Source organism: Cololabis saira, chromosome 11, assembly GCF_033807715.1.
Source record: "Cololabis saira isolate AMF1-May2022 chromosome 11, fColSai1.1, whole genome shotgun sequence".
Classification (NCBI taxonomy): Eukaryota; Metazoa; Chordata; class Actinopteri; order Beloniformes; family Belonidae; genus Cololabis; species Cololabis saira.
In genome coordinates, this window is record NC_084597.1 from 7203860 (window position 1) to 7231237 (window position 27378).

Below are 27378 nucleotides of genomic sequence, written 5' to 3' on the forward strand. Positions count from 1 at the left end.
CACACGGCGCACCGACCGAAACGGCACACACACAAGAACACACACACAAGCACACAAGTGTGCGTATTTAAAAATACAGCGGGAGCAAAACTTTGTTTGATTGTAGGCTACTTTATTTCAGTTTTTACATTAATCAAACCCATTAAGTCTCATCCTCTGTTTCTGCATTAAAGAGCTCCGCTAAATCAGCTGTGCCAGTCCGAATTCCTCGCTGTCAGAGTCACGTTCCGTGCCGTGCGGCGCCTCGGAAATGCACGCTTTTGCAAAAGCTCGCAAAATAATCCCAGCAAACACGTTAGCCCATGCATCAACAATCCATCTGCAAACTGTGGCATAACTTGGCCGGCGCTGCCTTCCACTCCTGGAGAAACTCTTCTCCCTCTCAGTCATCCGTCTCTCACACGCCGCTGCAGCCTTAAGTCTGATTTATGGTTCTGCGTTAACCAACGCAGAGATTACGCCGTAGGTTATGCGGCGACGCACACGTACGGTGCGCTTTGCCGCGTACGTTACGGCGTAGGCTCTGCGTCGATTTAACGCAGAACCATAAATCAGGCTTCACTTTGAACGGCCGGCGTGAAGCCGGCTGGAAAAGTCTCTTTAGGCAGTCTTTCTTTTAAAAATCACCATAGTTTCTGTCCATCAGCGTGGCAACCAAGCACAACAGTGAACGATGACTTCTACTCTGGTGCAGTTAACGTGTTCAAGTTATTGCTACAAAATAAACGGGACATATGCATTTACAGTCAGAGCGATGCAGTGCAGTTTTTAATTATATTTTACTCTGGGGTGTCGTGAGATTTTATTCACTTTTGAAAGGTGTCATGACTGAAAAAAGGTTGAGAAAGGCTGTTTTAGACAGATTATTAATAGGAAAGCAGTTAGAATGCACTTTTTCCTTTCCTTGTTGTTAAGCGGAGGTCAACCGGAAGTGGCTCTTTGTTGAAATGGTTACCATGGTTACCTCGGGTACAGCGCCACCTAGCGTCACGGAGTCAGCCATGCTCTGGTTACAGTGGCTTATTCAATCTGATTCAGTCTGATCTCAGAACAGCATGTGTAATCAGACAAGTTGATCCAATCTTCTGCATGTCATTATCTGATCAGATCTGCAACCATGTTGAATCGCTGCATGTGTACGTACTGAGTGAGACAGATTTGTCCCCACTGAGGGCTGGATACCAGATTTTGTTCATAGAACTTCAAGGTGCAGCCAGAGAGAGGAGGGAGTCTGGTTTTCTGGCCACAGAAATGGGTTTCTGCTTTTTGCAGATGTGGTTCTGTTGGCGTCATCAGGCCACGACTTTCAACTCTCACTGGAATGGTTTGGACGCGGCTGGGATGAGAATCAGTGGTCCACCATGGTCAGAGGTGGTAGTAACGAGTTACATTTACTCCGTTACATTTACTTGAGTAAGTTTTGGGAAATGTTGTACTTTTAGTAGTAGTTTTGAATCACTATACTTTTTACTTTTACTTGAGTAGATTTGTGAAGAAGAAACTGTTCCTCTTACTCCGCTACATTAGGCTACGATGAGCTGTTACTTTTCTTTTATCCCTTTTATCCGCGTACGCATCAATCTCATGACATCACTGGGCGATTCTTTGGGAAAAATGTTTGTTTTTGCATGTTTTGTCACATTTACACGGACTCAAACACACACAGAGTTTCTATGAGTTCATGTTTGTTCTAGTTCTGCCTGGTTAAAAAAGAAACGTACAAAGGCTTGAAATTTTGTGCTACTTGTGCTTAATTTATTTTTGTATTCTGTTATTATTTTATTTATTTTATTATTTATTAAAGTACTTGAATTTACTTCAAGATTATTTTAATTTAAGCTATTTAATTTTTTTTATTAATTTTAATTTATTTTATTATTTTATTGATTCAATTTACCAATACCAATTTTTTATTTATTCTGTTATTTTATTTTTATAATTTATTAAAGTACTTGAATTTACTTTAAGATTATTTTAATTTAAGCTATTTTTTATTAATTTTATTTTATTCATTTAATTTGCCTGAAGATGATTATTTTGTACTTTTGTCTGTTTGAATGGTTGTGTTAAAAAATAAATCAGACATTACTCAACATTTACTCAGTACTTGAGTAGTTTTTTCACCAAGTACTTTTTTACTTTTACTCAAGTAATTATTTGGATGAATACTTTTTACTTCTACTTGAGTCATATTATTCTGAAGTACCGGTAACAGTACTTTTACTTGAGTACAATTTTTGGCTACTCTACCCAGCTCTGTACATGGTCCACCATTAGGGTTGCCACCCGTCCCGTAAAATACGGAATTGTCCTTTATTTGAGAAAACAATGTTGCGTCCCGTATTGAACTAATACGGGACACGATTTGTACCGTATTTTCATTCACTTTTACACCACATTCTAGTTGAATTATTGAAATAAATTAACTTTTACACCATATTCTAGTTGAATTATTGAAATAAGTTAACTTTTACACCATATTCTAGTTGAATTATTGAAATAAATTAACTTTTACACCATATTCTAGTTGAATTATTGAAATAAATGAACCTTTACACCATATTCTAGTTGAATTAATTGAAACAAATTAACCTTTACACCATATTCTAGTTGAATTATTGAAACAAATTCACTTTTACACCATATTCTAGTTGAATTATTGAAATAAGTTAACTTTTACACCATATTCTAGTTGAATTATTGAAATAAATTAACTTTTACACCATATTCTAGTTGAATTATTGAAATAAGTTAACTTTTACACCATATTCTAGTTGAATTATTGAAATAAATTAACTTTTACACCATATTCTAGTTGAATTATTGAAATAAATGAACCTTTACACCATATTCTAGTTGAATTAATTGAAACAAATTAACCTTTACACCATATTCTAGTTGAATTATTGAAACAAATTCACTTTTACACCATATTCTAGTTGAATTATTGAAATAAGTTAACTTTTACACCATATTCTAGTTGAATTATTGAAATAAATTAACTTTTACACCATATTCTAGTTGAATTATTGAAATAAATTAACTTTTACACCATATTCTAGTTGAATTATTGAAATAAATTAACTTTTACACCATATTCTAGTTGAATTATTGAAATAAATTAACTTTTACACCATATTCTAGTTGAATTATTGAAATAAATTAACTTTTACACCATATTCTAGTTGAATTATTGAAATAAATTAACTTTTACACCATATTCTAGTTGAATTATTGAAATAAATTAACTTTTACACCATATTCTAGTTGAATTATTGAAATAAATTAACTTTTACACCATATTCTTCACCTGTAGGCTATATTACATCTGGGCTGATGTGGACATACGTAGCATAGGAGGCTAATTCAGTTGCTAGTATGGTTGTCTGTACAGTCATGCAAGTTCAATGCTATTAAAGCACTTTAAACTTTAAATCAAAGCATTTTGTTTTTTCATATAAAATAAACACATTTTTATTCAGTTTAGAAGTTTTGGGGCTTTTTTTTTGGCTCCTGCGCTGCTGAAATCGGGGCGTCCCTTATTTCTATTTCTGAAAGGTGGCAACCCTATCCACCATAGTCCTCAGCCTGACGGCAGCGGGGACCCCTACCCCTTCTTTAGTGTTTTTTTTATTTATTTATTTTTAATTACCTGTCAGTCAGAGAAGAATACAATTATCTAATATCTGATAACTTTATTATCAAGTTAAAAAAAGACAATGAATTACAATATTTACAGAATATCCAGAAGTAAATGGAATAAAATTGTAAACAATCATTCTAGGCAACATCACAACCCACCATCAGGTAATCAGATTTATATGGGAAAAAAGGCAAGAAGGAGAGATTCTAGTTTCAAACTATGGAGACGACAGTCTGAAAAGAGAAATGCATCGGAAACAAACTAAACATATATACAAGTATCCAGTGTGTTGTCAGCAGGGGCTTAACTTTGGGTAAACTGGAAACATTACAGTCGAGAGACTGCACACAGTGAGGGATTCATAGTCATTTTCCATTAAAATAACCACAGAAACAACAAACAATGTTGGGTTCGACAGCTTCATTACCCAGACCGTCCCAGTTCATCATCAGCATGAATGCTGGGATGGGCGACGAGCTGCCTCACAAAGCTTATTTCTACAACAACTATTTTTCAAACTGTTTTTAACGTTCAAGAAAGATACAAGCTGGTCCTGCAAAACCTGAGAAGTCCGCGTTGAGATTCAGCACCGACTCGTACGGCTCTCGGGTTATTTTTGAAGGACTGAGGAGCAGAGTAGGACCGCTACGTCTTACACCTTACACGGGGATCACTATGAGCGGCACGTTTTGGAGGGAAAAGCGAGCTGGTGCCTTTTCTTTGCAATGGATAGAAGACAGTGGGGGTGTCGGTCGGGTACTGGACTTGGCTCATTTCGTAGGCCGACTATGGTGGCAAAGCTCACAGAAGACGCAAGTGAGTCAGGCGAAGGGAGGACGTTAAAGGGACTATATTGCATTTCTCTTCCTTGGCCGTCTTTTTTCCTTCCAATGCCATGTCCGTTATGAAGTTTCCTCTCATGCTTGATAGTGTGCAACCACTCTGCTTGTTTCCATCACAGTTTAGAAAAAAAAAAAAGAAAAAAGGGAACATTTTCATTGCAGCCAGACATTGTACAAACAGCGTCATAATAATTAGACAGGGTCAATTTTCACAAAATCAGAACCCCGAAGAAGGCATTTTGCGAATATTTATAAGTGACAACATTTCTAGGGGTATTAAGGGGTGCTGGATCCAAATCTGCTAGATATGAAGCTCAAAAATGTCCCAAAATTCCTCAAAATTGAGAAATCCAACATGGCCGCCAGGCTGAAATTTATTTTTCAGTATATCTTTTTGACTAAACAAGGTACAAACATGAATTAAATGTACTTTTGTAAGTTTTCCTACATGGGCAATTCGATGTCATATTCAGAATTGAGATGTAATGTGAAGAAACTGCTTAGATATTGCAAAAAAAAGTTGTTTTTAACTATGAATAATTACTCAGTTATTATTATTGTTATTAGGCTACTTTTACTTACTTTGTATTTTGACAGTATTTAAAGCAAAGAAAATATAGACAATTTATGCAATTATAACTGAAAACTTGAATGTTTTCATACCTTTAAACATATTTAAAGGCAAAAACATGGCACCAGTTATTCTCGTGTCCAACAAAATATTCCTTTTTTGGACATAAACAAAAAAGTACCAAAAGTTTTAATGTAATGATGAAAAAAAAACTTTTTTTTTTATTTTATTTTTGTTTTTAAATCGATATTTAGACATATGAATCGATTTTTAGGAATTAATATGAGAATCGATTTACTTTGTATTTTGTTTTGAGGTCAAATGTACAAACAAATGTACAAAAAGTTACAAACTTGAATTAAATGTTCACAGGTTTTCACACATGGGAATTTAACATCCTGTCCTGATTTAGATCAAGTGTCAATAATTAGCAAAAGTATAGAGAAAAAGGTGGTCATTAGAAATAAAGAGGTTGTCATGTAGGAAAACTTACAAAAGTACATTTAATTCATGTTTGTACCTTGTTTAGTCTAAAAGATTTACTGAAAAATAGATTTCAGCCTGGCGGCCATGTTGGATTTCTCAATTTTGAGGCATTTTGGGACATTTTTGAGCTTCATATACAGCAGATTTGGATTCAGCACCCCTTAATACCCCTAGAAATGTTGTATATTGTAAATATTCACAAAATGCCTTTAAATAAGCACATTTTCAGAAATTCTGCCTAGACTAAATGTTGGACCAGGGACTCAAACGACCCTGAAAATTAGCTATTTTTTCTTCTTCTTTCCTTTAAATAAAAATAAGAACACCAAAAACGGAAAACGGGGGGTTAAGCAATCCTCTCTGAAACACCACAGTTCAAACACTCACAAAGTAGTTTTGTTTTTTTATACATGGCTGCAAACATGTCGTTGACCCGGGTTCCACCAGAAGAACTCAAAACTTCAGAGAGTCCAAACCCCCAGGTGTCTCATTCCCGTCAACAGTCCAACCAATGCTTCCTTGGTTTTAGTTTTGGTACCGAGCACGCTGCGACGACACTTGTGTTCCTGTTGGATGAGTTGGATGTCAAAGCTACGAGCCGCTTCACGTCAGTGTTTTTAGCGCTGCTCGCTGGAACCGGGCGCAGATTTGACTCCACTGTTATTCACTTCTCATAAGGCTTCGGGGCGTTCAAGCAGCAACTTCCAACAAATACAATCTCTGCTAGTTTTTTTTCTTCTTTTTTTACTTGTCTACAATAAGATAACGGTAAAAAGAAGCACACAAATGCAGACTATGACACAGAATGAGAACTTGACACGTTTTTTTAGGAATTGGTGTATTTATATAGATAGACCTGTGAACGGGTTTATATGTTTGTTTCAGGGCTTAAAGTCTGTTTACACTTGTCTTTTCAGCGTATTCCATCGGTTTTATGCAGAATATTCTCAGCTTTTGTGCCAATCAGTGGCGTCAATTCAGTGGAAGCTAAGGTATGGCAAGGTTACGAGTCACAGAACTTAACTAGAGTATCAATCAACACGTCCAGCAAATACTCATCACAGAAGTTTATGTAGCTGATCTGTGTGGTCAAGAAAATTGGAACTTTTTCAAATGCAGTCTCGCTCACTGCAAAAACTCAAAATCTTACCAGGAATATTTGTCTTATTTCTAGTTAAAATGGCTCATTTTTAGTCAAAAAATCTCATTACACTTAACTAAAAATAACTTGTTATTTGACAATTGTCACCTGTTTCAAGTAAATTTTCACTTGAAATAAGTAGAAAAATCAGCCAGTGGGACAAGATTTATCTTTTTATTACAAGCAAAAAAAATCTTGTTCCACTGGCAGATTTTTCTACTTATTTTAAGTGAAAATCTACTTGAAACAGGTGAAAATGGTTGTTTTTGAGTCTTGTCTTAAAGCAGCACAACGTAACTTTCAGCTTTTCTGAGTTTGGCGGCATCTTTTGGACAAAAGCGGTAGAGCTTTACCAGAAAGAACACTACGTTTCCCATGAGCACCAGCGCGTACTGCCGGAAAACTCCTGTCCCGTCGCTGCATTTGTTTTGAGAGAAGACGGGACGCTTTTCTGTTTCACCAAGTGAACAGACGGAAGGCAAAAAAAAATATGTTAAACTGCTGGAAAGGAACTGGAATTTACCGGGATACCTTAAACAAGGAAGCCAGGGAGCGGTATATGGAGAAAATAATGATTATTAACGGTCTGGATCCATATGAAATCCCTACTAAAGAATGGAGCTCCTCGTCGGAGCTGCACTCTTTAGAAGGATTTACTGCCGCAGTTCTGCACAACCCACGTCTTACTACCTTGTTTAGGAGTGTTTGGCAGTGTTTCCTGCGCTGGGCTGCGGATGTGACGTCAAATGACGCTGCGTTGGTGCGCTTTTTTGTGCGTTTTTTCGTGTTTTTTCGTGCGTTTTTTCGTACGTTTTTTCGTGCGTTTTTTCGTATGTTTTTTTGTACGTTTTTTCGTGCGTTTTTTCATACATTTTTTCGTACGTTTTTTCGTATGTTTTCTTGTACGTTTTTTCGTACGTTTTTTTGTATGTTTTTTTGTACGTTTTTTCATACGTTTTTTCATACGTTTTTTCGTGCGTTTTTTTGCGAAAAAACGTAAAAGCACACGAAAAAGCGCACGAACGCACGAAAAAACGCACGCAAAAACGCACAAACGCATGCAAAACGCACGCAAAAACGCACGAAAAAACGCAGGAACGCACGCAAAAACGCACGCAAACCGGCTTCCCTGTTGGCTGCAGTACCCCCAACGGCCGTCGTGGTGAAGGGTGGCGCTAGAGAGTCTCATTTCTTAAAAGGAGCCTCATGCTCCTTTAAGTACCAAAGGGGAACATCTGAACAAGAACCCCAACAGGATTTAAAAGGCCGATAAAGAGGAGATGATTTAATCAACGTAATCACCAGAGCTGATTGAGAGGCCGAGACATCGAAGCAAAACAAAAGCTCCAAACTCAGCGTTGCCTTGAATCTCATTTGTGCTCCTCTTGACATTATTTTAAAAATAAAAAAAAACAAACCCGGCTGCACTTCTTTCCATTAAAAGCATTCCTCCACTACTTTGTCAACGGATGGAAAGTGACTCACTTCCACGGCTCGGAGATGCCCGACAGTGTTTTCCCCAACGCTTGACAAATACTTTTGTTGTACAGTGGATGTTGTTTAATCTCTATTATAAATAAGGGTAATTAGAGTCAACATCTAATTACGGAGGGAAAGAACCTTCATTCTTGAATCTGGGTGTTTCCTTCCTGTGTTTTTTATTATTTTTTTTAATTTTAAATGTCCATTAGAGGAGTTGTATTGTATTGTAAGGCACTGATTTTAAAACACAACCCAGTTACGGCTGCTCTGAACGTCTGATCCTCCATGCACGGTGTAAATCCAGTAAACCTCGACATTTTGCATTGAAAAGACAAGTGTAATCTTTTTCTTACACGAGAACATACCGGCCTTGACACCGGTCTGCAGACATCTCACGGGGAAAGGGTATGGAGCCAAATCAAGGCCAAATGTTTTGCTAATTTGAAAATTAAATTTGAACCTGAAAATTTTTTACAGTTTCAATTTTATTTTTTTCAGTATCAGATCTTTTTTTCAGTTTCAAATCTTTTTATTTCAGTTTCAAATCTTTTTTTTTTCAGTTTCACGTCTTTTTTTTTTTAAGTTTCACTTCTTTTTTTTTTCAGTTTCAAATTTTTTTTTCAAAAATTTGAAACTTGAAAAAAAAGACGTGAAACTGAAAAAAAAAGATCTGAAACTGAAAAAAAGATCTGATACTGAAAAAAATAAAATTTAAACTGTAAAAAAGAATTTTCAGGTTCAAATTTTATTTTCAAATTAGCAAAACTTTTGGCCTTGATTTGGCTCCATAAAAGGGAGCCATTGTTCACCGGGTGAACGGTGAGGACGACGTCACCGGCGGAAAGAGCTCACGCGGGACGAACCGGGGCTAATTTTAACAGTGATTTTGTGGTTTTTCTTGACCAGATAAGGTGCGACTCTTCCCTCGAGAATAACTCCACAGATTCAACAGAAGAAAAATGGCGGGAAAATAAAATTAGAAAAAGTCCAAAGAAACGGTAGCTAGCTCTCCAAGCGAGCCGGTGTTGTAAATGCTTCCATACCTTGTTTGCTTGAAGTAAATTCACAGAAGCCCTGTTTCTGGATGAGCAGGGCGGCGTTACAGTCAAAGGTGCTTCAAATAATAAAATGTTGAATTTAGTTAATAGTTTTGGACAATATTTTTTACAAATAGCTTAGTTTTTTTTTTATCTAGGTTGGATCTTTCACTGTAGATTTGACCAGAATGTCAGCAATAAAGAGTTCTGTTCACTATTGGTTACCAATATATTAAGATCTGTCCTAGGGGACTGTCCATTTCAAGAGCTCAGCCGTTTAATGCAGCACAACCTAATACTTATATATGTAACACCTAAAATCTACTAATGCACCAACTCAGAAAAAAAGTCGCTTTTCTTTAAGGTTCAGCCTCTTGGTTTTGCTTTGATGTTTTTTCTTTTCCGACTCCGATTGGAGTCGGTTCAACCGAACTGCTCGTCCGTTTTGGCGTCGAGCGTGTCTTTGTCCTCCGCGCCGGGCGACTGGTCGGCGCCGTTTCCTTCCTCCGCGTTGCTGCCGGTGTCGGGGAACACCGAGGAGCCGGTGGAGGACGGAGCCGAGGCCTCGGCGGAGGTGGAGCTGGCGTCCTGGCGGTTGCTGCCGACCACCCTGGAGAGGATCATGAGAGGCGTTAAACCAGTGGCGTCAATTCAGTGGAAGCTAAGGTATGGCAAGGTTACGATCACAGAACTTAACTAGAGTTTCAATCATCACGTCCAGCAAATACTCATCACAGAAGTCTGTGGAGCTTATGTGTGGTCAAGAAAATTGGAACTTTTTCAAATGCAGTCTCGCTCACTGCAAAAACTCAAAATCTTACCAGGAATATTTGTCTTATTTCTAGTTAAAATGTCTAATTTTTAGTCAAAAAATCTCATTACACTTAAAACAAGAGTCATTACCAGAAAAATAACTTGTTATTTGACCATTTTCACCATTTTCAAGTACATTTTCACTTGAAATAAGTAGAAAAATCTGCCAGTGGGACAAGATTTATCTTCTCATTACAAGCAAAACAATCTTGTTCCACTGGCAGATTTTTCTACTTATTTTAAGTGAAATTGTACTTGAAACAGGTGAAAATGGTTGTTTTTGAGTCTTGTCTTAAATGTAATGAGATTTTCTTTTGCTAAAAATTAGACATTTTTACAACGGAGTATTAGGGCCAAACTAAGACAAAAAAAATTGGAAATTACGAGAATAAAGTCATAATATAATGAGAATAAAGTCGTAATGTTGCGAGAATAAAGTCGTAATATTATGAGAATATAATTTATGAGAACTCTAACAGGAAGAGCTTCTTCTCCCTGTGTTAAAATGAGGAATATTGAGCATCTTGTGAAGTTATATTTATATATTTATAATATATTACGACTTTATTCTCGTAATATTATGACTTTATTCTCGTAATTTTACGACTTTATTCTCGTAATATTATGACTTTATTCTCGTAGTTTTAAGACTTTATTCTCATTACATTATGACTTTATTCTCGTAATATTATGACTTTATTCTCGTAATTTTACGACTTTATTCTCGTAATATTATGACTTTATTCTCGTAGTTTTACGACTTTATTCTCATTACATTATGACTTTATTCTCGTAATTTCCTTTTTTTGTTTTTTTTTGTTTGGCCCTAATACTCCGTCGTACTTTTAATATGAGAGCAACATTTTTTTAAACATTTTTCCTTTAAAAACCTGTCGGAGTAGTAGTAGTATGATTAAATGTTGAATAATGACATAATAATACATTTTTAAGTTTTTATCCTGATAAATAACTTAGTATTTTAAAATGACCAAAATATATTTCTAAGTGGGTTTATACAGACTTGGATTACTGCATTCCAATAGGTGTGTTATTATGATTTTTTATTTATTTAACAAGTGTAAATATAATTTTTACAACTGCATATCCTCAAAGCAGACAAAGTTTCGCCCCCCCCGAGAGATCTCTGGCGCCCCCCCAGGGGGGGAGGACCCCAGGTTGGGAGACACTGCGTTAAACCACAGCAAGGGTCCAAATCGGTTTCACAACCAGGGCTGGGGATCGATTCAAATGTCAAGAATCAATTCGATTTTGATTCTTAAGATTCAGAATCGAATATCAAGATTCGATTCGATTCTGATTCGATTTGGGTTAGTGTTTTTTCAGCTGTTGCATGAATTATATGACTAGCATATTAACACTAGTATTAATTATTATTATTTTTATTATGATATTTTTATCTTCTTATTTTTCATATGCCTACGACTCGTGCAGCATTTTTACCTTTTGATATTCATATATTCAATTTTTATATTCCTTTTTATATTATCCTATCTTAGTAGTTGTTCTGTGGAGGAATTTGGAACTGAATTTTGTGAGGGTTATGTTTTATATCACTGCACTTAAATATTTGTGTTTTGTTTTATTTGCTGTTGTTGTTTCTTATTTGTACTGTTACTGTAAAGCACCTTGAGCTGCGACTTTCGTATGAAAGGTGCTATATAAATAAAGTTTATTATTATTATATTATTAAGAAGATCGATTTGGAATCGGAAAAGCGATTTTTTCAACACAGCCCTAATCCACATCTATTTACCACAGACGCTACTCACATGCCGTGTCGCAGGACGTGCCGCTCCCACTCCAGGCTGTTGGTGAAGCAGCGGCCGCAGAACTCGCAGGGAAGACGCTTCCCTCCGCCGCTCGGCCCCGACCCGGTGCTGCTGCTGGGGGACGCAAGGACTTCTGGGAAATGGAGTTCAAACAACCCATCAGGCCGATAATCCAGTAAGATCTCAGAGATGTGGTGAATTAACTTCTTTTTTTTTTTAGTTTGTGATGTTTGTACGGATGTGGACAAATCTGCTGGTGTCGTGATTTTTGATTTCCTCTCTGTGTTCTTTTGTTTTTGTGGGGTTTTTTCTTCTGCACTTTTGGATTCCTGTCCTATATCTTAATTTACCGTTTTTTTCTTGCAAGAGCGCTCCTCTTCTGTGTGGTTTCAGCTGACTTCCTCGGTCGCTCCTCGTCTTTCCTTCCCTGCCCGTCCGTTGTCGCTGGGTCCGTCTTCTACCTGTCTGCTTGTTCCCTACTCCTCAACCTGGTTTTGTCCTCGGTTTGTCTTTTTGTTTCGTTTTTTTCTGATACCCCAACCCTGGCCTAGCAGCAGCTTTTGGTTCCCAATTAAAACCTTTTATTATTGATCACTCCTGCCTCCACGTGCATCTCCCTAAAGCCTCCTGGAAAGTTACTCCATTTAAACGACAGGTATCATGTAATAGTGTCAAAGAAAGGATTTCTCACATATTTTTATCAGACATTCAGCCCATTTAAAGGGAGAAAAGACAGTTATTGTTAAGAATCTTAAAGATAGAGGTTATAAAACCATCTCTGAGGTGAATTATTATGAAAAAGTCCATGAGACTGCGGTGGAGCTCCCAGGATGTGAACGGAAATGCAACTCCAGGTTCCTCAGGATGGTTCAGCGTTAACTCTTAATGACATCATGTCAACTACAAGGTCATCACAGTTTCATCATTTCATCCTTCTGAACCACAACGAGCTCCGTGGATGAGGACCCACTACTTAAGGCCCTGACACACCAAGCCGATTTTCGGTGAGCGTCGGTGCTCGTCTGTCAGGCTAGTTTCCCCGGTGTGTCCCGCACGTTGTCACAGGTCGGCCTCCCGTCGGGAGCTTTCCAGCCGATTCGACATGACCGTCGGTCAAACAGCTCACTCTGTGATTGGCTGTTCCCAGAATTTCCTAGAATGCTTTTCGTCGTCATTCGCGGACTGAATAAAAAAAAAAACATGGCGGACATTTCTTATGAATAAAATCAATATTTTGAGTTAGTTTCTGCATAAAAATGCATTTTGATTAAATTTCTAGCGATAAATATATATTTTACTTTCATAATATTCACTCAGTGAATGTATATAGTCACTCGCTTGTCTTTTTCAAACCGCGCCAGAATAAAGGCTGATTTATGGTTCCGCGTTACACCAACGCAGAGCCTACAGCGTAGGTTACGCGGCGACGCGCGCTGTACGCCGTACCCTACGCCGTAGGCTCTGCGTCGATTTAACGCGGAACCATAAATCAGCTCCCGAGCCGGCAGGCAGAAATCCCGAAATTTTCAGAGCAAATTTCTTAACAGGCGTAGCTACAACTGTTAGATTTCATCTATTAAACCAACATTTATCTTCCTAAATGATTTATTTCAGTAGCGGTAATTCTCCAAAGAGTTTTGTTTGTCTGTTTTTGTCACTTGTGTTTTCTCAATAAACCTTGAAAAAAAAAGCGCTGTCCTCCTCCTTGAGCCCCTGAATACAGACTAGCGCTGCCTGCTGGTATGGAGGGGAATTACCTCTCACGCATGCGCAGAACGTACGTGCTAGTTCGCCGTCGGGTGTCGTATTTGCGGTGTGTCTAGTGTTGTGCTCGCCCATGTGCCCATGTGAACTTATAAAATGTATGAACACTGTGTGAAGGTGTATATTCAACTTTGAAACGGCTCAGCTGAAAATCGGCTGCAATGTGCCTCCTGGTGATCTCGGCCGAGATAGTCCGTTTGCGACCCCCACTGCCTAGCCCGAGATAGCAAGTTTATGACCCCTAGAGGGGGGGTCAAAACAGATCAAAGCAAGCAAGGAAAGTTTCTGCCGGGGAAACAGACTCCCTGGGGATTTACGACACCCCCTGGGGGGGAGCCGGACACAGCGGAGCCCGAAAACCAGGCCTCCAAAATGGCCTCCGTTGCCATGAACTACAACCCCCAGCATGCCTTGCGTGGGGGGGGGGGGCGGCACCTACAAGCGGCGCGCATCCAATCACAAACGAGGCACCGATGACGTCACCGCAGCGCGCGTAGGATCAAAACCCTGCTGCTGCTCCTTTTCGCTCTCTTCCGATCACCCTCTCATCCGAGCTGGATCGTTTGGCTCTGGGCCAAGATCCCATCTCCCTTTCTCCCCCCGGCTGGGGGGAGGTGTAAGGCCCCATCGGGCCGCTCCGTTGGACCTGCAGCCCGTTGAAGCCGCGGTGCGCGGAGCCGCCCCCATCAGCTCTCGGTCTCAACTTTTCATCCAGAGTCCTGCTTCACGTATCCCCGGTCCCTGGGAGCTGGAAAGGGGGGGGGAGCCGCTCCGAAGCTCGGCCCCGGCCCAGGGTGAGACCCGTTCCTCTATTCTAACCTCTCTCTCTGCTCTTAAACTTCACCTGAAAGGACCTGTGGACAGCCTGCCCCGCGCAGAACCGAGACGCATCCCGCTGCCCGTCCCGGGGCCACGCGCTCAGGCCGACGGGCACCAGCACTCAGAAGAAGTAGACTGGCCCCGCGCGCCCCCCGAGACGACGTGATAGCCTCCGGACCGGGGCTGGAGCGCCGGCTGCTTCAGCTGTACCCCCGTCCTCTCGTGATTCCAGAGTCAGGAGGAGGAGCGGGAGAGGCGGGAGGACTCTCTGGGATCGGACTCCGACCAAAGACCCGGCAGGAACCCCTGATCGGCACCCGGAGACCCGAGGAGGCGTGAGGTTTTGAGACCTGGGTGTATGAGTTTAACTGGGAGTGTTACAGAGCTAAATCTGCGTTCAGAACTGAGATTACATCATCATTGTTATCATTATCATGTTTGATTATTTGGTAGTCGTTGTTTTCTGCCGTAGGCACGTTTTAAATGCTGCGTTCGCCATCCGGTCCGATTGCACGTGGCCCAGAGGGCGCGTCCATGCTTAAATGCCACAGAGTTCCGCCATCTTTAAAATACCACCCTTTAAACACTGCAATATTTTAAACTGTACATGTTCGTGATATCATTTTTATTATTGCTTTGATTTCTTTTTTCATTCCATGCATTTAACTTTCATGTCATATTTTTCTTTGATGTTTTTCTAGTTAATTAATTGTTTTATGATACTTAAGTTCTGCCATCGGGATTTATTGGGTATCCATTTACATCTTCTTTGATACCCGTATGTAAATAAATTCTGATTGATTTTTAATGAATGGTTGTTGTTATTTCATGCCAGATTTGGTCACAAATTGATTTGTTTAAGCAGAGCCTAGTGTTCGGATATCACTCCTTCATTGTTATTCTGTAAGATATAGTAAGATTTGCTGTTCTGCAGGATAATTCAAATCATATTGAGACTGATTTTCTGCTGTTAAAAGTTATCATTTCCTTAGATTAAGGCCTAGGGTGGTGCCCCGAGGATTTTATTTATCATATTGATCATTCAATTTGATAAATAGTCAACTTTATTAATTATTAATAATTATTAATAAAATTATTAATAACCCTTCGATAACTAATCAGCCAAGCTACCTGAGTTGCACAACACTAGTGAGCGACACAGCAGTCGGCAGAGAGCGGGGGAAGTCGGGTTGGTGTGTCAAGGCCTTTAGATTTGCTAAAAAAAAAGTCAAAAATTTTATGGGAGACTGTTATTTGTACCGATGAGATGAATCTACGGAGAACTGCCGGACACCGGGCCTCAGTTACACGTCTGTCAGCGGGATTACAGCCCAAATTACACTAAAGTTACAGAAGAACGGCTCATAAATGGAGTCCTGAAGTTAATCCTACCAAACATCTGTGGAAAGATGTGAATAATGCAGAGAGGAGAAGGAAACCTGGAAACCTGAGACTGGCCTGAAACAGCAGTTTGACTGAAGCCCTGCTGACGTTTGCTGCAGACGTCAGCTGTTCACAAGCTGTTAAAGGCTTTTAAAAATAAATGTAAGTTTTTGTCCATGCAAGTTTTAATTAGTTTTGATTGTGTAAAATATTCAAAAGAAAAAAAATAATAAAAAGCAGAGTCTGGTTTGTGTGTTACACCTGAGAGTTTCACGTTTGTGCATGTCTTTATTTTTGAGGGTTTTCACCAACAAATCTGTCTTCATCTGTAAAGAAGAGCTTGATTAGATATCACGTTCTGATGGAGACACGATCACGACTCTGGCTTCATGTGCTTTTACCTTGCAGGGCGGGCTTCTCTTCTTCCACCACATCCTTCCCCTCCTCCTCCCGCTCTTCCTCCTCCTCCTCTTCCTCCTCCTCCCCCTCATCCTCTTGCTCTTGGATGTTTTCCTCCATAAATCCACCGTCCAGTTCTCTCTGGTTCTCCTCCATGTTCTCCAGCATCACCATGGCTTTGTCATCGTCCTCCATCTCCTCTGCCTCGTCAATATCCTCCTCCTCCTCCTCCTCCTCCTCCTCTTCCTCCTGCAGAGCGGCCTGTCCCTCCACCAGCATCTCTTTCACGTCTCTCTCCTCGTCCTCCTCCGTGCTGCTCTCTTGTTCCTTCACCTTCTCCAGCTTGTCCAGGTTGACCCGGCCCATCAGCTCAAAGTTACGGAGGACCTGATGAGAAGCAGGAGGAATTAATTATCACCTTAAAGGTGAAACCAGCATCAAAACCAGCTAGAGCAGGGATGGGCGGTATGGAATAAAAAATGTATCACGATCATTTCTGCCATTTATCCTGATTACGATAAAAAAAAAATACCAATTCAACTCCACCTTTTTAACTATAAATCTATTAGATCCGCCATGTTTGTTACACAAAAACGTCATCGACGGGAATTTATCCTTCTTTCTTTCTTTCTTTCTTTCTTTCTTTCTTTCTTTCTTTCTTTCTTTCTTTCTTTCTTTCTTTCTTTCTTTCTTTCTTTCTTTCTTTCTTTCTTTCAGGCTCATTTCTTTCTTTCTTTCTTTCTTTCTTTCTTTCTTTCTTTCTTTCTTTCTTTCTTTCTTTCAGGCTCATTTCTTTCTTTCTGTCTTTCTTTCTTTCTTTCTTTCTTTCTTTCAGGCTCATTTCTTTCTTTCTGTCTTTCTTTCTTTCTTTCTTTCTGGCTCATTTCTTTCTTTCTTTCTTTCTTTCTTTCTTTCTTTCTTTCTTTCTTTTCTTTCTTTCTTTCTTTCTTTCTTTCTTTCTTTCTTTCTTTCTTTCTTTCTTTCTTTCTTTCTTTCTTTCAGGCTCATTTCTTTCTTTCTGTCTTTCTTTCTGTCTTTCTTTCTTTCTTTCTTTCTTTCTTTCTTTCTTTCTTTCTTTCTTTCTTTCTTTCTGGCTCATTTCTTTCTTTCTTTCTTTCTTTCTTTCTTTCTTTCTTTCTTTCTTTCTTTCTTTCTTTCTTTCTTTCTTTCTTTCTTTCTTTCTTTCTTTCTTTCTTTCTGGCTCATTTCTTTCTTTCTTTCTTTCTTTCTTTCTTTCTTTCTGGCTCATTTCTTTGTTTCTTTCTTTCTTTCAGGCTCATTTCCTTCCTTCCTTCCTTCCTTCTCGTCTCTGTCGCGGATCTGAGAGCGAGATAGATTTATAGTAGAAAAGTGTCAGGTGAATTGGTATTTTTTTTAATCGTCATTTTTATCGTTAACGGGATAAATGCCAGAAATTATAGTGATACATTTTTTACTCCATACCGCCCATCCCTACTGATGGGTTTAGAAATGGTTGAAATGATGCAAATAGCCCTGTTGCATCTGCCTGATTATTAAAATGTATTCCGGCATATCAGATGGAATCATGCAGAGTCTTCTAGTGTGAAAGCCAGAGGGATCTCAGTCATAATACTTATACCCAGTTTAAATATAGCTGCAGGAAATGTCAGCGTTTGTCAGAGGTGTCAAGTAACAAAGTACAAATACTTCGTTACCTTACTTAAGTAGAAATTTTGGTTATCTATACTTCACTGGAGTAATTATTTTTCAGACGACTTTTTACTTTTACTCCTTACATTTTCACGCAATTATCTGTACTTTTTACTCCTTACATTTTAAAAACAGCCTTGTTACTCTATTTCATTTATGCCTTTTAAGAATAAAAGAAGGAAGGAAGGAAGGAAGGAAGGAAGGAAGGAAGGAAGGAAGGAAGGAAGGAAGGAAGGAAGGAAGGAAGGAAGGAAGGGAGACAAGAAGGATGGAAGGAAGGAAGGAAGGAAGGAAGGAAGGAAGGAAGGAAGGAAGGAAGGAAGGAAGGGAGACAAGAAGGATGGAAGGAAGGAAGGAAGGAAGGAAGGAAGGAAGGAAGGAAGGAAGGAACGAAAGGAAGGAAGGAAGGAAGGAAGGAAGGAAGGAAGGGAGACAAGAAGGATGGAAGGAAGGAAGGAAGGAAGGAAGGAAGGAAGGAAGGAAGGAAGGAAGGAAGGAACGAAGGAAGGAAGGAAGGAAGGAAGGAAGGAAGCGACAAAACAAGGAAGGAAGGAAGGAAGGAAGGAAGGAAGGAAGCGACAAAACAAGGAAGGAAGGAAGGAAGGAAGGAAGGAAGGAAGGAAGGAAGGAAGGAAGGAAGGAAGGAAGGAAGGAAGGGAGAAAAGAAGGATGGAAGGAAGGAAGGAAGCAAGCGACAAAACAAGGAAGGAAGGAAGGAAGGAAGGAAGGAAGGAAGGAAGGAAGGAAGGAAGGAAGGAAGGAAGCAAGCGACAAAACAAGGAAGGAAGGAAGGAAGGAAGGAAGCAAGCGACCAAAACAAGGAAGGAAGGAAGGAAGGAACGAAGGAAGGAAGGAAGGAAGGAAGGAAGGAAGGAAGGAAGGAAGCAAGCAAGCGACAAAACAAGGAAGGAAGGAAGGAAGGAAGGAAGGAAGGAAGGAAGGGAGACAAGAAGGATGGAAGGAAGGAAGGAAGGAAGGAAGGAAGGAAGGGAGACAAGAAGGATGGAAGGAAGGAAGGAAGGAAGGAAGGAAGGAAGGAAGGAAGGAACGAAGGAAGGAAGGAAGGAAGCAAGCAAGCGACAAAACAAGGAAGGAAGGAAGGAAGGAAGGAAGGAAGGAAGGAAGGAAGGAAGGAAGGAAGGAACGAAGGAAGGAAGGAAGGAAGGAAGGAAGGAAGCAAGCGACAAAACAAGGAAGGAAGGAAGGAAGGAAGGAAGCGACAAAACAAGGAAGGAAGGAAGGAAGGAAGGAAGGAAGGAAGGAAGGAAGCAAGCGACAAAACAAGGAAGGAAGGAAGGAAGGAAGGAAGGAAGGAAGGAAGGAAGGAAGGAAGCAAGCGACAAAACAAGGAAGGAAGGAAGGAAGGAAGGAAGGAAGCAAGCGACAAAACAAGGAAGGAAGGAAGGAAGGAAGGAAGGAAGGAACGAAGGAAGGAAGGAAGGAAGGAAGCAAGCGACAAAACAAGGAAGGAAGGAAGGAAGGAAGGAAGGAAGGAAGGAAGCGACAAAACAAGGAAGGAAGGAAGGAAGGAAGGAAGGAAGGGAGAAAAGAAGGATGGAAGGAAGGAAGGAAGCAAGCGACAAAACAAGGAAGGAAGGAAGGAAGGAAGGAAGGAAGGAAGGAAGGAAGGAAGGAAGGAAGGAAGGAAGGAAGCAAGCGACAAAACAAGGAAGGAAGGAAGGAAGGAAGGAAGGAAGGAAGCAAGCGACAAAACAAGGAAGGAAGGAAGGAAGCAAGCGACAAAACAAGGAAGGAAGGAAGGAAGGAAGGAAGGAAGGAACGAAGGAAGGAAGGAAGGAAGGAAGGAAGGAAGGAAGCAAGCAAGCGACAAAACAAGGAAGGAAGGAAGGAAGGAAGGAAGGAAGGAAGGAAGGAAGGAAGGAAGGAAGGAAGGAAGGAAGGAAGGAAGGAAGGAAGGAATAAAAACGATCCAGTTAAATTGCTCCATCCGGATAGAGTGAATTTGGTTGTGGTTGTTTCAGATGTTCTTGTCCAGTTTTGTTCTTACATCCGTTCCCTCAGATTCCTGCAACTAAACTTGGATGTATATTCCAATAAAGGTTAGGATAAATGATAACATGCCTCTGAAGTTTGACTTTTTGCACCATTACAATACTTATAGGTAACTAGTCATCATATCTCCTGCTCTCTGAAACACATGTTAATGCTCAATAGTACACATATATGCTTCTTTAATATATTTGCATTATACTAAGATGCATATTTTTTCAATGGCTTTTGTCCTTAATGGCTTTTTCCCCCTTACATTACTTTTACTTTTATACTTTAAGTAGTTTTGAAATCAGTACTTTTATACTTTTACTTGAGTAAAAAACTTGAGTTGATACTTCAACTTCTACAGGAGTATTTTTAAACTCTAGTATCTATACTTCTACCTGAGTAATGAATGTGAATACTGAAGACACCTCTGCCGTGTGTGGCCCCTGACCTTGTGCTCCAGGCGAAGGTGCTCCTCCAGCTGGCTGCGGCGGCTGCTGTCGTAGTAGCAGAGCTGGCACTGGTAGGGCTTCACCTCCTCGTGCTTCTGCAGGTGCATCTGCAGGCTCTGGTCGCTGGAGCAGGTGAACGTGCACTTGTGGCAGCGAAACACCAAACCCTGGAGGTGGCGGGACAGCTTGGAGCGGCTGACCTCCAGCGGAGCCACGCGCTCCTCTGGCGGAGGAAAACGGAGAGAGACGAGTGAAACTGAATGTTATCGTGGTGGCCGTCGTCTCCTGCTGGTCTGCTCATTTTAGCAGTTTCAACAGATTTCTTTGCTCAACTGAAAAGCAGAAAATTATTGTTCATTTTTTATTTTTTTGGCCTTCAGAAGGCCTAAAAATGAAAACAGTGCCTGGAGTTGAATGAAATCCTTTTACACTGAAGTGTATATATATATATATATATATATATATATATATATATATATATATATATATATATATATATATACTCACTCACTCACTCACTCATCTTCTCCCGCTTATCCGTTACCGGGTCGCGGGGGCAGCAGCCTCAGCAGGGATGCCCAGACTTCCCTCACCCCAGACACCTCCTCCAGCTCTTCCGGGGGAGTCCGAGGCGTTCCCAGGCCAGCCGAGAGACATAGTCTCTCCAGCGTGTCCTGGGTCTTCCCCGGGGTCTCCTCCCGGTGGGACATGCCTGGAACACCTCCCTAGGGAGGCGTCCAGGAGGCATCCGGTACAGATGCCCAAGCCACCTCAGCTGACTCCTCTCAATGTGGAGGAGTAGCGGCTCGACTCCGAGCTCCTCCCGGGTGACCGAACTCCTCACCCTATCTCTAAGGGAGCGTCCAGCCACCCTGCGGAGGAAACTCATCTCGGCCGCTTGTATCCGCGATCTTGTCCTTTCGGTCACTACCCAAAGTTCATGACCATAGGTGAGGGTAGGGGCGTAGATTGACCGGTAAATCGAGAGCTTCGCCTTTCGACTCAGCTCCCTCTTTACCACGACGGTCCAGTACATCGACCGCATTACTGCGGACGCTGCACCGATCCGCCTGTCAATCTCACGCTCCATTGTTCCCTCACTCGTGAACAAGATCCCGAGATACTTGAACTCCTCCACCTGAGGCAGGACTTCTCCACCCACCCGGAGAAGGCATGCCACCCTTTTCCGGTCGAGAACCATGGCCTCGGTCTTGGAGGTGCTGATTCTCATCCCTGCCGCGTCGCACTCGGCCGCAAACCGCCCCAGCACATGCTGGAGGTCCCGGTCTGATGAAGCCAACAGGACAACATCATCTGCAAAAAGCAGAGATGAAATCCTGAGGTTCCCAAACCGGATCCCCTCCGGCCCCTGGCTGCGCCTAGAAATCCTGTCCATAAAAATTATGAACAGGACCGGTGACAAAGGGCAGCCCTGCCGGAGTCCAACATGCACCGGGAACAAGTCTGACTTACTGCCGGCAATGCGAACCAGACTCCTGCTTCGATCATACAGAGACCGGACAGCCCTTAGTAGAGGGCCCCGGACTCCATACTCACTCAGCACCCCCCACAGAATGGCACGAGGGACACGGTCAAATGCCTTCTCCAGATCCACAAAACACATGTAGACTGGTTGGGCAAATTCCCATGAACCCTCGAGCACCCTGCGGAGGGTATAGAGCTGGTCCAGTGTTCCACGACCGGGACGAAAACCGCATTGTTCCTCCTGAATCCGAGGTTCGACTATCGGCCGTAATCTCCTCTCCAGTACCCTGGCGTAGACTTTCCCGGGAGGCTGAGAAGTGTGATCCCCCTGTAGTTGGAACACACTCTCCGGTCCCCCCTTTTTAAACAGAGGGACCACCACCCCGGTTTGCCACCCCAGCGGTACTGTCCCCTTCCTCCATGCAATGTCGCACAGGCGTGTCAGCCAAGACAGCCCTACGACATCCAGAGACTTGAGGTACTCAGGGCGAATCTCATCCACCCCCGGTGCCCGGCCACCGAGGAGCTTACGAACCACCTCGGTGACCTCGGCTTGGGTGATGGATGAGCACGCCTCCGAGCCCCAACCCTCTGCTTCCTCAGTGGAAGGCATGTCAGTCGGGTTAAGGAGATCCTCAAAGTATTCCTTCCACCGTCCGACAATGTCCCCAGTCGAGGTCAACAGCTCCCCACCAGCACCATAAATGGTGCCGGCAGAGTACTGCTTCCCCCTTCTGAGGCGCCGAACGGTCCTCCAGAATTTCCTCGAGGCCGACCGAAAGTCCTCCTCCATGGCCTCCCCGAACTCCTCCCAGACCCGAGTTTTTGCCTCCAAGACTGCCCGAGCCGCGGCCCGCTTGGCCTGCGGTACCTATCTACTGCGTCAGGAGTCCACCGGCCAACATAGCCCGGTAGGACTCCTTCTTCAGTCTGACGGCATCCTGTACTTCCGGTGTCCACCACCGGGTTCTAGGATTGCCGCCACGACAGGCACCGGAGACCTTGCGTCCGCAGCTTCGAGCCGCCGCGTTGACAATGGAGGCAGAGAACATGGTCCACTCGGACTCGATGTCCCCCGCCTCCCCCGGGATCCGAGAGAAGCTCTCCCGGAGGTGGGAGTTGAAGATGTCCCTGACAGAGGGCTCAGCCAGACGTTCCCAACAGACCCTCACAATCCGTTTGGGTCTGCCCGGTCTGTCCAACCTCCTCCTCCGCCAGCGCATCCAACTCACCACCAGGTGGTGATCAGTTGACAGCTCAGCCCCTCTCTTCACCCGAGTGTCCAAGACATGCGGCCGAAGGTCAGATGAAACGACAACAAAGTCGATCATTGACCTCCGGCCTAGGGTGTCCTGGTGCCACGTGCACTGATGGACACCCTTATGCCTGAACATGGTGTTCGTGATGGACAAACTGTGACTCGCACAGAAGTCCAACAACAAAACACCACTCGGGTTCAGATCGGGGAGGCCGTTCCTCCCAATCACGCCTCTCCAGGTATCACTGTCATTGCCCACGTGAGCGTTGAAGTCCCCAGTAGAACAATGGAGTCCCCAGTTGGAGCACTATCAAGTACTCCTCCCAGGGACTCCAAGAAGGCCGGGTACTCCCCACTGCTGTTTGGCCCGTAGGCACAAACAACAGTGAGAGACCTATCCCCGACCCGAAGGCGCAGGGAAGCGACCCTCTCGTTCACCGGGGTGAACTCCAACACATGGCGGCTGAGCTGGGGGGCTATAACCAAGCCCACACCAGCCCGCCGCCTCTCACCCTGGGCAACTCCAGAGTAGTGGAGGGTCCAGCCCCCTTCAAGGAGCTGGGTTCCAGAGCCCAAGCTATGTGTGGAGGTGAGCCCAACTATCTCTAGCCGGTATCTCTCAACCTCACGCACAAGCTCCGGCTCCTTCCCCCCCAGCGAGGTGACATTCCATGTCCCCACTGTGAGGGTTGATGTCCAGGGATTGGGTCGTCGAGGCACCCCGCCACGACTGCTACCCAGCCCACATTGCACCGGCCTGCCATGGTCCTTCCTGCGGGTGGTGGGCCTACTGGAAGGCGGACCCGCGTCGCCGTTTCGGGCTGAGCCCGGCCGGGTCCCACGGGCAAAGACCCGGCCACCAGGCGCTCGCCTACGAGCCCCGACCCCAGGCCTGGCTCCAGGGCGGGGCCCCGGTGACGCCGATCCGGGCGACGTAACGGTCCTTGTTTTTCTTCTTCTCATGATAGGCTTGTGAACCGCTCTTAGTCTGGCCCGTCACCCAGGACCTGTTTGCCATGGGAGTCCCTACCAGGGGCGAAAGTGCCCCCGACAACATAGCTCCTAGGATCACTCGGGCACACAAACCCCTCCACCACAGTAAGGTGGCGGTTCAAGGAGGGGTATATATATATATATATATATATATATATATATATATATTAGGGCTGCGTGATATATCGAGATTTTAATATATATCAATATATTTTCAAACGTGATATGGTACGAGACAATATCGTTTATATCGATTTAAATTTTTTTTTAATGATTTTGATATAGCTTATTTGTGACAAATTGACTTGAATGTTTTATTTGAGATTTGCACAGTTTCATGCATGCTTCAAAATAAAATATAATAATATAAAAACTAAATAAAAAGATTTCTGCTTTAAAAGCCTCCGTCAGTGGTTTTCCTTTGAAATAAGAAAAAATAAATAGAAACAACTCCACACAGGCCCATTTGTAAATGTTCATTTTTTTAGTTTTGTCTGTACATAATTATTCATGATCAGTAATCTGATTACTATGAAACATTTCAAAAAAACAACATTGAATATCGTTTATATCGATTTTTAGGAGAAAAAAAAAAATATTTTTAATGATTTTGATTTTTTTGATTTTTCTTATTTTGTGACAACTTGACTTGAATGTTTTATTTGAGATTTACACAAATGTTTTGTTATTTGCACAACTGTCAACCTCAGTGGAAAAGTCTGCCTGTTACTGTCTACATTGTATTAATTGCAGTGTATTTTAATTTAATTGTTATGCAGGAAAGGGATATTTGTTTTATTTTATTCAAGAAGCATTTTTATTCTATATATGCAGTCAGTTTATTTTTATTTCATTTGTTTTATACATTTTGATATTGTGCAGACCTCTGTTAATAAAGGAACCTGTGTGACATTTGGCACGAGGCTTTGTATTAAAACTGACTGTTTTTTTAAGGGTTTGCCTCAGAAAAAAATGAAGCTAACAGAGATGCTAACAGAGATGCTAACAGAGATGCTATGCTATAATGCTTTGGGGGAAACCCCAATTATGGCACAGAAAAAATATCGATATATATTGAGTATCGCCATTCAGCTAGAAAATATGGAGATATGACTTTTGGGTCCATATCGCCCAGCCCTAGCAGAAATCCCCACCTATCCCACTTCCGTACCTCTGTGCAGCACGATGTGGTCGATCATGTTGCTCTTGTGTCTGGTGTGGTAGAGGCAGAGCGGGCAGCGCAGGTCCTTGAGAAGCTCCTGAGGTGGGCTGTTGTTGTGTCCGGCCTCCACGTGCATGGTGAAGGTGTTCCTGACAAACATTTACAGGATTCATTAGTTTTCCCAACACGTATAACCAGTACTGGAGTTGAGGGGGATGAGGGAGGATGGCATCCCCCCCTGAAATAAAAACGGTCCAAATCATCCCCCCTGTAAAACTGCCATCCCCCCTTTCCATCCCTTATGTCATTTCATCAATGAATGTGGTTTTACTGCTATTTCAACATTTAGAGTCATCACCAGAAAAATAACACCAGAAAAATAACTTATTTCACAATTTTCACCTGTTTCAAGTAAATTTTCACTTGAAAGAAGTGGGAAAATCTGCCAGTGGGACAATATTTATTTTCTTATTACAAGCAAAAAAATCTTGTTCCACTGGCATTTTTTTTTACTTATTTCAAGTGAAAATCTACGACGGAGTATTAGGGCCAAACTAAGACAACACATTTTTTGGAAATTACGAGAATAAAGTCATAATATAATGAGAATAAAGTCGTAAAATTATGAGAATAAAGTCGTAATATTACAAGAATAAAGTCGTAATAGAATAAAGTCGTAATATTATGAGAATAAAGTCGTAATATTACGAGAATAAAGTGGTAACATTACGAGAATAAAGTCGTAATTTATGAGAATAAAGTCGTAATATTATGAGAATATAATTTATGAGAACTCTAACAGGAAGAGCATCTTCTCCCTGTGTTAAAATGAGGAATATTGAGGATCTTGTGAAGTTATATTTATATATTTATAATATATTTTATTCTCGTAATAGTACGCCTTTATTCTCAAAATATTACAACTTTATTCTCATAATATTATGACTTTATTCTTATTATTTTACGACTTTATTCTCATATTATTATGACTTTTTTTTTCTCGTCTTAGTTTGGCCCTAATACTATTGTTGTTTTTTCCAGTGATGAGTCTTTTTTTAAGTGTAATGAGATTTTTTTTACTAAAATGAGACATTTTAACTAGAAATAAGACAAATATTCTTGTTAAGATTGTGAGTTTTTGCAGTGATCCATTTTACTTATCCTGTGAAGGACAGAGTCATATTGATAAGTTCAGAAAACTGTTTTTATTGTTGTGTTTTGATGTATTTGATGTAAGCCCAGTGGATATTTAAAGCTTACAGAAGGCTGCATTTAACTGCTGCTATGTCATTCCTGCAGTATTTCTGCAGGTGTTTTGGTCACTGCTATTATTTGTAATATATTATTTGTAATCAGCACAAATTATCTGTCCCCATATGATAAAATCCACCAACCCCCCTGATTTTTTCTTACAACTCTAGTACTGCGTATATCCTCAAAAACTGAGTTCTTTCCTCACCTGCAGCAGCTGAAAAAGGAGCAGTCTTTGCATTTGAAGAGCTTCTTGCCGCCGTGGCGGTCCCTATAGTGCCGGCGCAGGCTTTGCATGTATCCGGAGCTGAATTCACAGAACTCACAGGTGAGGACGCCGTCGGGACGGCCGTCGGCCGGCGCCGAGCCGCCCAGCTTGGAGCTGCAGGTCGTCTGGCAGTGGGAGGCCAGCTTGTAATGGCTGAGCTGCTGACGAACGTCCGGCGGCTCCAAGTACGACGGATCTGAGGGAGGAGAGGAGGAGAACTGAGGTCAGTGAGGGTCGGGTCGTCTGTCCCGGCCTGACAGGAGTTAAAGACGATGATTCGTCAGCTGTTGGAGGTTAGATGTGACTGAAACTCTTGCTTTTACTGATTTGAAAGGGTGCCGAGGGACATACTGTATTTTCTGAACTATAAATCACTTAAAATCTTTAATTTTTCCTCAAAAACCGGCAGTGCGCCTATAATCTAAGGCAGGGGTGTCAAACTCATTTTGCTTGGCGGGCCGGATTTGACCAATTTTTTTCTCGCATGCTCAAAATAACAAAAACGGTGCGAATTTTTTTTTTTCTAATTCTTTTTTTTTACTATTGTTATCTGATCCAATATCATGTTTAGTTAATTTTAAAGGAAATATGCACTTTGTTTACACTCTAATTATGTAAAATATATTTCTTCAGGATCTTTTCTTGAAATTTCTCGTTTTTTTTCAAATTA

General features: G+C 41.7%; 1 protein-coding gene across 1 annotated transcript in view; it reads right to left on the bottom strand.

Moving 5' to 3' along the window:
* Nucleotides 1-8859: 8859 nt before the first annotated feature.
* The window catches only part of znf462 (zinc finger protein 462), a 35880-nt gene continuing 17361 nt past the window's right edge, over nt 8860-27378 (bottom strand). Inside the window, exons 5-10 of the mRNA XM_061733579.1 lie at nt 26649-26904; nt 25199-25338; nt 20291-20514; nt 16173-16557; nt 11806-11938; nt 8860-9812 (exon numbers count right to left, since the gene is read on the bottom strand). Of these exons, the coding sequence (XP_061589563.1) occupies nt 9626-9812; nt 11806-11938; nt 16173-16557; nt 20291-20514; nt 25199-25338; nt 26649-26904 (1325 nt within the window). The 3' untranslated portion in view covers nt 8860-9625. The remainder of the gene's footprint in view (nt 9813-11805; nt 11939-16172; nt 16558-20290; nt 20515-25198; nt 25339-26648; nt 26905-27378) is intronic.